This window comes from Nestor notabilis, unplaced genomic scaffold (genome assembly GCF_000696875.1).
Source record: "Nestor notabilis isolate BGI_N333 unplaced genomic scaffold, ASM69687v1 scaffold10498, whole genome shotgun sequence".
NCBI lineage: Eukaryota > Metazoa > Chordata > Aves > Psittaciformes > Psittacidae > Nestor > Nestor notabilis.
Window position 1 is genome coordinate 7458 of NW_009938726.1, and position 12169 is coordinate 19626.

General features: G+C 35.5%; 2 protein-coding genes across 2 annotated transcripts in view; both read left to right on the forward strand.

Annotated features, from left to right (window-relative positions):
• Positions 1 to 2092, forward strand: part of LOC104409575 (DDB1- and CUL4-associated factor 6-like) — a gene marked incomplete at its 5' end in the record, with an annotated part of 7953 nt that extends 5861 nt beyond the window's left edge. The window contains one exon of the mRNA XM_010019485.1: positions 1840 to 2092. Within this exon, the coding sequence (XP_010017787.1) occupies positions 1840 to 2016 (177 nt within the window). The remainder of the gene's footprint in view (positions 1 to 1839) is intronic.
• A 2308-nt stretch (positions 2093 to 4400) lies between these two features.
• DCAF6 (DDB1 and CUL4 associated factor 6) overlaps positions 4401 to 12169 on the forward strand; it is a 49587-nt gene continuing 41818 nt past the window's right edge. Inside the window, exons 1-4 of the mRNA XM_010019484.1 lie at positions 4401 to 4607; positions 6241 to 6334; positions 9839 to 9958; positions 10198 to 10443. Of these exons, the coding sequence (XP_010017786.1) occupies positions 4422 to 4607; positions 6241 to 6334; positions 9839 to 9958; positions 10198 to 10443 (646 nt within the window). The 5' untranslated portion in view covers positions 4401 to 4421. The remainder of the gene's footprint in view (positions 4608 to 6240; positions 6335 to 9838; positions 9959 to 10197; positions 10444 to 12169) is intronic.

The following is a 12169-nucleotide window of genomic DNA, read 5'->3' on the forward strand; positions in this document are numbered from 1 at the left end:
TCTTGAAATATGTTTCTGAAGAATTTGTTGTTTATACAAGGCCATTACATGTTTATTTTTACTCAGCCAAATGCTTTTCTTTATTGCCCTTCATGTTAATGGCATTTCAGAAAGAATATACTTTTATGAATAACTCTTATCTTCATATTTTCGGCACAGTATAATGATATAGCTATATATTTTTAAAGTTAAATAGAAAACTTTTTTTTTTATTAAAAAAGGATTTATATATATAATGTGCACTTATTGAACATAAATATAGTAGTTATTGGAGTCTTCACATCTCTATTTCTCTATTTCTGTATTTATAAAGTACTTGGTATGTTTTTAAACACCGCGTATAAAAATTGTTGTTCAAGTGAATGTATGTAGTGCACAACTACATGTGTATTGTGAAATAGTATCAGTGTGAACAAAAATAAAATGCAGCTACTAGAAACACAACCTTGCGGTGTTAAAGTACCACATTCAGCAACATACTTGGAACAAAGTGAATCATATAAATGAAAGCTCTGCATCAAAATATAGCAGCAATGCTGGAAGTATCTGGTGGATAGAAGAACAATTGCTGGCTAACTATAACTACACTAATGGAATCAATTTGAGTGAATGGTTAGTGAAAAGCACTAATTTCAGTATGTTACACTAATGTATTGAGGAGTAATGGTCATAGTTTAGAAGTTTATTGTTCCATTGTTATTAAAACCTTGTCTTTGGTCTGTCTCTTAAACTTGTTTGGCAGCAATAAGATTTGGCATAGCACACATCCTCTCAGTTAATATACTGAGCATTACAAGAAGAAAAGCTGAATCCTGCAGAGATTGCATTTGTAATCCCACTTTAGGTAGAGAGATTTACAGATATGCATAGGTTACCTCAGACATCCATAGATTACTTTTACTGGGGGGGCGAGGAATAAGTAATCATATAAAAAAGTATTAAAGACTCACTCATTTGCTCTGTGTTGAATTAGCACATTACACTACTGATTTTTGTACTTTATAAGTTTCTATGAAGTTACTGATAGCAGTAGTGTACAAAAAGAAAAATACTGCTAGTTTCCACAACATTCTCTGCCTGTGTTTAAAGGACAGCGTGTGAAAGCGTGATGTCTCATGTGAACAGCCTGTGGAATTCAGCTTTAACATTATGGTTTACTTGCTTTTTCATTTTGTCTGAAGGAAGCCTTCTTGAGTAATGCCATACATGTGAGACTCCATCTGGCTCTTCCCTAGTTTGAGTAGGGCCGAGGTCAGGAAAATGGTGCAATGCAGTGCTCTCTTAAGAGGTAAAAATAAATTAAAATAAAAAATAAAATGCAGTGAGGGGGTAGGTTAGTAACAGCCTTTAGTGCAAAGTGCTTCAGGGAACTAGTTTGAATGTGAAGGAATGGCCCAGTGGGAATGAAAGCCATCTAGTATTTTCATGTCATTCCGATTTCTTGAGGGTTTTGTTTCTTACTGTCTTCTATTACTTGATAGAGAAAAAACTGAGCTTCTGTTAAATTATTGCAGCAAATTGATTACTTACCTGAAACAGTAAATCTGTGTTCCTTATTAAAAGATAATAGAAATACCTTTAAATTTTGACCTATAAATACTTAATCTTATGTGAAATTCCGTAGTTTCTTTTAATTTCAGTAGTTCAAACCTTTTATTGAAAATGAAGAAACGTCACTAATTTTTCAGTTTTCCTCTTTATTTCAATAGAAAGTTTAACTTGAGTCATAATTGCTTCAGTCTTTACTGATGCTCAAGATATTGATGCTTCTATTTTCAAATTAATGGTATTTCTGGAAGTATTAACACTTTTTTTTTTTAATTCTTTGTTTTTTATCAGATTATGACAGTACCAAATGATCCCTATACTTTCCTCTCTTGTGGTGAAGATGGCACTGTAAGATGGTTTGATACTCGAATCAAAACAAGTTGCACAAAGGAAGATTGTAAAGATGTAAGAGTGAAATCTTTTAATAAAGATGACCTAAATGTAGAGCTGTACATCATACAAACATAGGATATGAATTCTGGTAAGGCTTTTAGAAATAATAGATTTCAGGGTCGTTGGTGGAGATGACAACATGTTTCCCAAGAAACAAAAAAAGTTTGGGGAGTCTTTTTTATTTCTACTTTTTTTTTTTAAATTAATTTTAATCTCTCCTTTGTGGGGTTTTTTTTGGGTTTGTTGTTTTTTGTTTTTTTTTTTTGTTATTTTATGAACTTCAGTGTGAGGCTTCAGATATGGCAGAAAGGATTCTAGTTGTAATTGAATCTTTTGGTCTGGTTTACTTTAGTTACTATGAAGTGTAGATTTGGAGGCAAAAAATGAGCCTTGAAAATCATCTCCAGCCATGTGTTCTTGAGCATCCTTTGTCCCTGTGTAAGAACAGGTTTGGTAATGAATTATACCAGATCAAATTAGTCACTGGTATTACTCCCTAGAAGGTAAGGTATTGGTGGTGTCCACTGTGTTTGGGTTTCAGAAACAGTTTTAATAATGAAGAAAAACTGAAGCCAAAGTATGTACTGCTACCCCCAATTAATTTTACTCAGCTCTGTGCATATTTATCAGTTTTAGGGGTTTCTTTCTTTCTTCTTTCTCTATCCAATTGTCTATTAAATCTAAATAGATTAAATCTATTCTAATCCTTTAAATTAATTTATACTGTGTCTACCTATTTGGTACTCTTCTGACTCAACAGTTACCTGTGTTTCCATAGGAAAATCCAAGGTGCGAGCTAGTTTGTAAATCTGTGGTTGTTATGCTTATCTATTCTTAAATGTTTTTTTTCTGTTTCCTGTGGTTTGGTCTGTTTTGTTTGTTTGCTTTTTTAGTTGATCTCATGCTATATTTCACTCTCTGATAGTTTTCCTTCTCTACAGTGGTGTTTCTGTTTGATGTATTTACAATCTATCTTCACAGGGCCAGAACTAGTTTTCTCAAAACCTCATTGACTAAATGTCCTGAAGTAGAAAATAGAATTATACTTCAGATATTCAGAGTCATTATTTGAATGCTGGATTTCTGTTTGTTCCAGGATATTTTAATAAACTGTCGGCGTGCTGCCACTTCTGTTGCTATCTGTCCACCAATCCCATACTATCTTGCTGTGGGTTGTTCTGACAGCTCAGTAAGGATATATGATCGACGAATGCTTGGTACAAGAGCAACAGGTAGGAACCATACCTTACAGTAAGCTTCTATAACCATTTGCAGTGCCAATTTCTGTTCTTTTTTCCCAAAATAGATGATGAATAACTGAAGTGTAATACTGAATGAAATGTAGCTTTCTTGTCTGAGAATTATGCTTTGTAATAATAGAGTAATTTCACTCTAATATTTGTTAATACAGAAATCTTCAAGTAAGTAAACTCAAATCTCTTCATCCATCTTAGAGTACACTGTATATTGAAGGCAGAAAAAGACCTTTCGTAATGTCTCTTCTTTTGTCTTGAAATGTGTGATTCCAGGATTCCAAAAAGCTAGTGACTGCAGCCTGCAGTGGTCCACCTGAATTTTAATGCAGTCCTTATACTCTTGTACTCTGCCATGCTGGAATGTGTTGCTTCTTATGGGAAGGGATCTTATGAACTGAATAGGATCATGGAATATGCTTAGCTTTGCAGTAGTTGTTGCTATATCTAGCATAATTTCACTGAAGAGCTACAAATGCTTCAGATGCTTACCCAGGGATTTTATAAAAAAGTTAGGGGTGACAAGCAAAAATGTGTTGCATAGTTCAAACATATCTCTTTCTTATAATGTATGATCAGTGTCTGGACACATGAATTAATAAACATAGCTGTGCATACACACTCATGCAAGTAATCTGTGTCGCAAAATCTGTCATTTCTTGCAGCGTTTTCCTGTTGATGACTGTGATGGAAGAGAAAGGGACAGTATTATTATGTCTCAAAGGAAAACTAGTATTTAAAAAAACATTTTGGGTAGGAAATTTGTGTCGTAAATTTTCAAAACTTCATATCATTAATTCCTTCCTAATTTGTGTGTACATATAGATATGAATTATTACTGTGTAAATGTTCTTAGCTTCCAGAGTTTCTATTTGTGCTATATTTGGCAGCATCCATACACCATCATTTGATAGGTATGTGACACATGGTTATATTTGTGTGTGTTCTCACTTTTTTAATAATGTACATAGTGTTTGTAAATAAAAATATAAATTATTAGTAAGATCTGTCACTATTCAGATCCAATTTAATGCAGAAGCTACAGGATACTTATCTTTTCCCTGATCATCTTTTGTTGGATGTTAAATAAAGAGTATATTGAAGCTGTTGAAAATTTGCAGTAGTAAATGTGTCATTTCTTTCTCTCTCTCTCTTCTCTCCCTTCCCCCCCTCCCTTTATTTATTTTTTTTAATACAGGGAATTATGCTGGTAGGGGCACTGTTGGAATGGTGGCACGTTTTGTTCCTCCTCATCTCAATAACAAATCCTGCAGAGTAACATCTCTATGCTATAGCGAAGATGGACAAGAGATCCTTGTTAGTTACTCTTCGGATTACATATACTTGTTTGATCCCAAGGATGACACAGCACGAGAACTTAAAGTTCCTTCTGCTGAAGAGAGACGGGAAGAGGCAAGTGATTAAGATGACCTGTTTTCATGTTTTATATTTTTTTTCTCGTGGCACACTTTGTACTTCCCTTTAAATTAATCTTCAGTTCATATTGCTGTTCATAGACGGTGATGTGACAGGTAGATTGTGTTACAAAAGTTGCATGTTTACAATATATTTATTTATATATTTACAGTATTTTATCACTTGGGTTTCGTTTCTTTTCTGATTTCCCTCTCCTAAAGATAAGGCCATCTATGTGAACTTCAGGTTATAAAACCAGCAAGGGTGGCAGGTCACTCCGAGGTGTATTCTCTGTTATTTTCCATGACACCAAAAGCATATTCCTTGAAATAAATACTCTTTGCTGAGAGTTGTCATTTAATGACAGAGATGAGGGGGTACAGAATGTTTAGATTGAGGAGGTAAGCCACTGCCACTGAGCAATATTAAAAAAGGCCTGTTACTAGCAATGACCATCCTGTATTTACTGGGCCATTAGGAGAAATAATGTTGATCAGAAGGAGGTGTAGATTCATAGGACTGAGGACTAATGTCCTCAGTGAGTTACACCATTAACTCACTGGGGCAGGAGAAAGCAAAGAGGAACCCAGAAAATTGTGATGTACAAATGGTTCTCCACTTCTCCCTTTTTTCTATGTAATGTTAATCTGATGTGAAGTAATTTAGTGGAGAATTGACTGCTCGGTTACTGTAGAGAGAAGACCGTGACCACCTGTTAATAACACATCCTATACATTTTTTTATTTTGTAGGCACAGAATATGTTCTGTAATCTCTTCTTGCTGGATGATTTCCCTTAAATGCTATTTTATTTTCAGCCTGGCTTTAAGTTCTGTAGCAGTAGAAGGAATGTAAAGCTTTCTTCCTGAATCTGCTGGCTTCTGAAAGTTAACACTTTAATGTGATTTCACCACAAGGGTTTTGCATTTAATTTAAAATTTTCAGCACAACTGTTCACCTTTTTTGTTTTTTTTTCTCTCTCTTTTTTTCTTCTTCTTTTTTAAGCCAGAAACATCCAGCCAATACACTTAATTTCAAGCTCTGAGCTGCCTTTCTGAATATTCAAAGCACTAGCTGTTTCTCTTCAAGTTGCAGAAAGTAATACTACTTACGTAGTATTTGTTTTATACTTCTTGCTGCAAAAAACTCTGTTATAAAAAAACCCCACAGGTTAAAAATAAACTGAAGTTTATTTTCAAAAAAATTCTTTTGTTTTGTTAATGTCTACTTGTTTCTTTCCTTTTGTTTAATACCAAATCCATATTCCATGAAACTGAAGCTTCATTTTTAACATGAAGAGACTTTAATTATTATTGCTCACAATGGAAAACCTCAACATAGTAAAGTTAGTATTGCATAAAATAAAAGCTATGTTAGTTTTGAGGGTCATTGGGTTAGACTGTTGAACTGTGTAGCTGAAACTCTTGCATTCTGTTGATATCGTGTTGTGCTTATTCATAGTTTATCTGAACAGACAGCTGTGACAGATACAAATTTATGTAACTTAAGAAAATGGAGATGCTGCACTTAACTTAGACTTAAAATTCTGTACTGTCCAACATAAATAGCTTTGTAATGCTTTTCTTGTTCCTACGTTTCCTCTCCCCACCCTCCACCTTTTTTTCTCCTAGTTACGGCAACCTCCTGTTAAACGCTTGCGGCTAAGAGGGGATTGGTCAGACACTGGACCAAGAGCAAGGCCCGAGAGTGAGCGAGAAAGAGATGGTAAAGTGTTTGCAGTTAGAGGGGAGGGTGTTACCTCTGCTTGTGGGTTTTGTTTTGCTTGGGTTTTTGTTGTTTTTGTTTGGTTGGGGTTTTATTCTTCCATTCTTAAGTATTTCTGAAATACGCAAGTTCTTCAGATTAAACTGTCCGTGTTTTAAGAATCAGAAAGGTCTTAAAATTATTTATTTATTTTTTTTTAGAATTTAACCCAGAACTGCTATTCTGCAGTGATTTTTAAAAATGTCGAAGTTGAAAATATTCTTACCAGAAAAATTATGTTGCTGCAGTTTGGCTGATGTAAATCAAGAGGAGCTTACTTTATTGTCATTGGTCATGTAGTAACACAAATACGTATTTCTCTTTTTGTAGTGAAGACTCATGCAATCAAAGTTACAAATGAAATGCTCTGTAATGGTTACATTAGGTGTCTGGAATTCAAAACAATAGGATTCTAGTATCTTTCACTTTTTAATAAAATATGTGTAGTAACTAATTTTTATACTTATCATTTCATGTTTGTAATATAGTACTCAATTACTTGAGATTTTAGTAGATAGAGCATTTCCAAAGCTATACTTTAGTGTCAGAAAATGAGATACCAAAGCAGGGCAGAGGATGCTTTGTCACTTACCTTGCTCTTCATCTAATGCTGTGTTTCTGTTTAAATCTGACAGCTGTACTTGTTCTAGTTCCCTTTTCTGCCTACCATTGCCCTTTCTGGATTTTCTGTGTTGCTTTTGTCGTCTTCCTGATCCCCAAACTAGAAGCGTCTAGCTGTATCAGACTAATGGTCCATGTAGAGCAGGTTCTGTATCTGACACAGACAATAGGAGATGCTGTTTAAGGAGAGAACATGAACCTGTCTTCTTATCTTAGACTCTTGTCTTTGTTGCTCCTCCAGTATTCAAAATTACCGGATTAGTAACTTTAGAGGGTATATTCCTACCTGTTCCTTTAGAATGTGCATATGGTTCTATTGCCTGCGAGTTTCTGTAATCCGTTTTTGAACCTGTTGGTAACATTACTCATGGCAAAAAAATCCAGAAGTTCACCCGCTGTATAAAGGAATACTTTCTTTGCTCTCTTTTAAACTGCTTTCTTAGTTTCATAATTTCTCCATGTGCCTTTTTATCCTAATGTCACAGGATTTGATTATTAACAGTTTTACATTGTGCTTACTTGATGCTTTCATTCCAGACACCGTATTTGTATACCTCCTCATATTAGGCAGTCTTTAGCTATCAGTTTTGTTGCAGGTTTTTCCCATCAAAATTAGTCGTGGCTTTGCCTTTGGACAAAGTTGCTTTTGTTAAATTTTGTAAAAAAAATTCTTCACCCAGGGTTTCTGGCATGATTCTTAGGAAAATAATCAAGTGATACAGGAATAGGAACAGCTTGAGCTGGGTGCCTCTGAGGAGAGAGCCAGAATAGAGGAATTCCTGGGGGGTTGTACCCTTACATGCTGTGCACCTGACCATCACAAGCTGTTTGCGTGCCTTGGCACTTGTCTCTTGATCCAGTGGTGAATTTTGGTCTGGGGTCTCCTCACCCATCATTAGATTCTTTTGTGTTCTTGAGGCCGGCTGTAAGTTCCTTCTTATCCCCGTTTGTTGCTCCTTGCAACTCCTTTATCTTCCAGTTTGCACTAGTCTTAAGGCCTTTGTTTACATAACTAAGCACAGGTTATAAATTAAGTTCAGCTTTATCTAGTTGGGAATTAGCTGCTTGCAGCATAAGGCTCCAGCAACTTCAGCTTCCCATGCTAAGTGACTACCTAATGCTAAACAAAACTACCCAGTCAAAAAACTCAGTTAAAGGAATTCAGCTAATTAAACTCAATTCACAACACTTCATCTAAATTCTTTCTCAGAAAAATATCTTTAGTGTCTTTCTAGCTGTCATTTCCCCATAATATCAAATAAAGCTGCTGGGGAAAAGGACCCCTCCAATGTAGACATTGTCTAGATTTTTGTTTTCTCAAAGCAAAGATTCGGTATCTTTACTGTGCATTATTTGATACAACGCTGTAGTGACTGAGAGATAATAGCTTTATTGCATTAATTAGGCATGTGGTGTTGACCAGTGACTTATTTTTCTGTTCATTGTCCACTCTTCCCATCATTAACCACCTTTTGTCTATTTCCTTCAGCTGTTGCATTTTATTTTTGTGTGTGTGTTCTGAGCTTCCGAGGTTAGAGACTTGCAGTGGGAAAATGTGGATAGACAACGGCATTGGGGTCAGAGACATTGTCTGGGACAGGTGATGGTGGTGTGTTCCCCTTCCCTTTTCCATTCCCAACAATACCTTTTAAACTCAAGCAAATAATCTAAAAGCAAGGTCTAGTGATGATATATTAAAGCTATATCCTAGCAGTGAAGATTATATGGTCCTGAAAGATAATCAGTTGCTCCAGATATTTGATTAATCTTTCAGCTTTTATAACATCCGTGTGGGTAGAAGCACTGATCGTTGAGAGGCATATTTCCACTGTACATGTTCTTCCCAAGTACATTCCAGAACCTTTCAGTGTTAGCTTTTGTATGCAGGATATTAAATTTTTTTTCACATCTGTATTTTGATAAGTAATTGTACTTCACAGGGATTCTGTTTCCTAAGGTCTTCAATTTCAAAACTTTTCCAAAAGTTGCTTAAACACCATCTAGTTCCAAAGTGGTTAAGGGGGGTGAGCAGAAGCTCTTACTTGAGTATGTGTGGAATGGTCTGGTCCAGTCCAGAGGAATAGTCTTCTATTGGAAAAGGCCAATGTGTTAAAAACAACCCCAAACCAAAGAACCTCACCAAAGCACCACATTTCACAGAATACAAAAAGCACTTAAAGATTAAATATTCTATTTCAGCTCTTTACAAATGGAATTTTTCCTATAGTCTCTCTTGGAACAAGTGTTGTTTCGTATGTAATAAAGTATAAAATGAGAATAAAATGGTTTGAGTTATGTCGAAAGTATGTCAAAGATTTTGCTGCTTGAGAGTCTTTTGAAATCCTAAGATTAGATCCAAAAGGTGAAAATTAAAAACCCTAAAAGAGCACTGCTATTGTATTAAATTGTGCTTATAAGGAAAATCTTAAGTCATGAAGAAGCCTTTTGGAAATATTAAAAACCTGCTAATTTTATGTTAGTCTTTTTGCTCTTTCATTGTTTAACGATAAGAGTGGTTATTTTATAATTAGCTGGAAAAAACATAAAAATCTAGGCTTTCTTACTTAACCAGCATTTAAAACTGAATGACATAAATTTCACAATGTCATGTGTACAAGAGCTCCAGGTAATTGTATAATATAAAAGGAGGACGGAGTGTTGGTTTTTATGTGGTGCTTTACTCAGCTGCCAATTCTTGGTGGACTGTTCTGGTGAAAAAAGGAGATGATTCAGGGAGTTATAAGTTGCAGTGCAGGGGTTTTTTTTAATAGAAGAAAAAAGAAGGGGGAAAGTGAACGCTTTTGTAAACTTGTAGATAAAACTTCAGTATTACTTGTTTTGCAGGGGAGCAAAGTCCTAATGTCTCCCTAATGCAGAGGATGTCAGACATGCTGTCAAGATGGTTTGAAGAAGCTAGTGAAGTTGCACAGAGCAATCGAGGAAGAGGAAGATCACGGTCCAGAGGTGATTTCCTTCTTTTCAAGAATACTAATTACAACAGAAAGTATGCCTATACTGGATGTACAGTCCAGGAATGTCAGCCTCTGTGAAGTGTAAACTAAAAAATATGTAGTGCACTCTGAAGAACTGAGCACGCTTTTTCACCATATGAATAGTAATGCAAAGGGATCTTTAGAGGCAAAGTAAGTTTACCTTTGGGCTCTTTATTTTCTTGGCTTTTTTTATTTTATTTTTAATCAAAGGTGGGACTAATCGGACAGATGCTCCTGCTACTAATAACGTGCCACCTACTACAGAATCAGAAACTGCAATGGAAGTAGATGGTTCTGAACCACTTCCATCATCTTCCTCTTCTACAATGTCAGCCCAAGCTCCTTCAACATCATCTTCAGCAGAAAGTCCCCCTTCAACTTCATTATTGTCCTCTCCTGATAATGAACAAAGGCCTTCTTTAGGGGCCTCAGCTCAACCTGTGCTCCATCAGTCTGGTGAGAAGAAATCTATCTTGTCATTGTTTATGGAAAATGCTTTCAGTGAGAAACAATTTTATTTTAGTAATTTATTTTGGGTAATTGATCTCAATCTGTTTTCTTCCTCCCACATGCTTAGTAAGTCCAGGTATTTTATAATTACCAAGTGACTGCAACTGTGGTTTAAAGAAAGAGCAGAACCTCCAACTGTGTACATTTGTTTGAAGAAAGAATCCCAAAGGGGATAACCAGTATTGTCTTTTGAAGTAGAAATAAGAAAATATTGCATGATTTTTCTAAACTTACTGTTCTTGGAGTATATGTCATGGAGTATAAGTAGCATCATGGCTTCTTCACGGCTGTAGCAGCATCAGTGCAATGAATAGCAGAACCTATGCCTGTTGTAATCAGAGGGGAAAAAAAAGGTAGAGAATGTCTCCTTCAGTAGGAATCTATGTCCTCATTATTTCAGAGTCAGCAATGGTATTTTTTAGCTTCTCAAAAGTATCTGGATAGACAGGGATCACCTTACATGACATTCCATTATTGCTTAATAAATTGTACTACATACTGATTTTTAAGTTTGTGTATCTTGAAGAAACTCACCTCAGTTCAATACAATTACATTCTTATTGTGGGGAAAAAGAAGAAAGTGTATTCCATTGTTAATGTCAGAAACTTACTTGGGTAGTAAAAGAGCGCCTTACGCTTTGACTTGCCCTTTTCCATCTCTGTTCAGTAAAAGATGCCATGCCCTTTAGAGTTAAGTATTTGCACAAAAGTTTATTTTTACTTAAGTAACTTTCTAGGCCTCACGCTTGAGGTGGAAAGGCTCATGCGATCTGATTATTTTAAAATCCAGTGATGTTTTCATACATTCACCTTTTGTCTTGTACCAATTCTGTTGGGGAAAAAAAGATAAGAATCAAGGTCTTTATCATTGTAAAAGGCCCTAAATTGGATGTTCTGGAGTAAAGGAGAGATGGAGATTTCCCAAGGAGATTTGCCACATTCAGTGTACTGTGGCTGCTGCAGCCAAAATCTCTGGGACAGGTGAGAAATAATTAGGTATCTGGTATTTGAAAGATACGGAATCTAAAGACATCAGATGCAATTCCTTATATGTATCATTCTCACCCTTTCAAATCTTACCTGAGTTCGATACTTGTTTAGAAGAAATATACAGTGAGCAGAAGCATGGTAATACACACAGTCTGGATACTACTTCTAGAATAAGTGAATGCAAAAAAAATTATTAAGTAGCATAGGCTTTTAATCACCTATGTTTTTGTTAGTATTGGGGTCAGCTTGCCGCAATCTCAAGTTTTTCACAATGCACACAGGGGATCTACTGTAATTCAGTGCAATACAAATTAGCTGTCACAATCTTGGGTGCAAAGGGATAAACACCAAAGAACACACATGCCATGGTTAATCTTGACTTTTTTTTAATTATATGGTATGTTCTGGAGCTTACACTGGCCAGAAGAGTGTGTCCCATAGAAAAATATGCTTCAAGCTATGTCTTTGAAAGTGTGTGGGTTGCATAATGATAACTCACAAGAGAGCATTTCTGGAATTATGATGCATTTTCTATCCTGCATTTTAAGAAATGCAGACCAGAAAACATGTTTTATTCTTTGTCTCTGAATCTGTCTGAATTTCTAAGTAAAAGTTTATTCTGCTAGCATGAAGTTGAAATTGTTATTTCTTAATCCTGCTCTTCTCTAAGCGCATTTCCTCT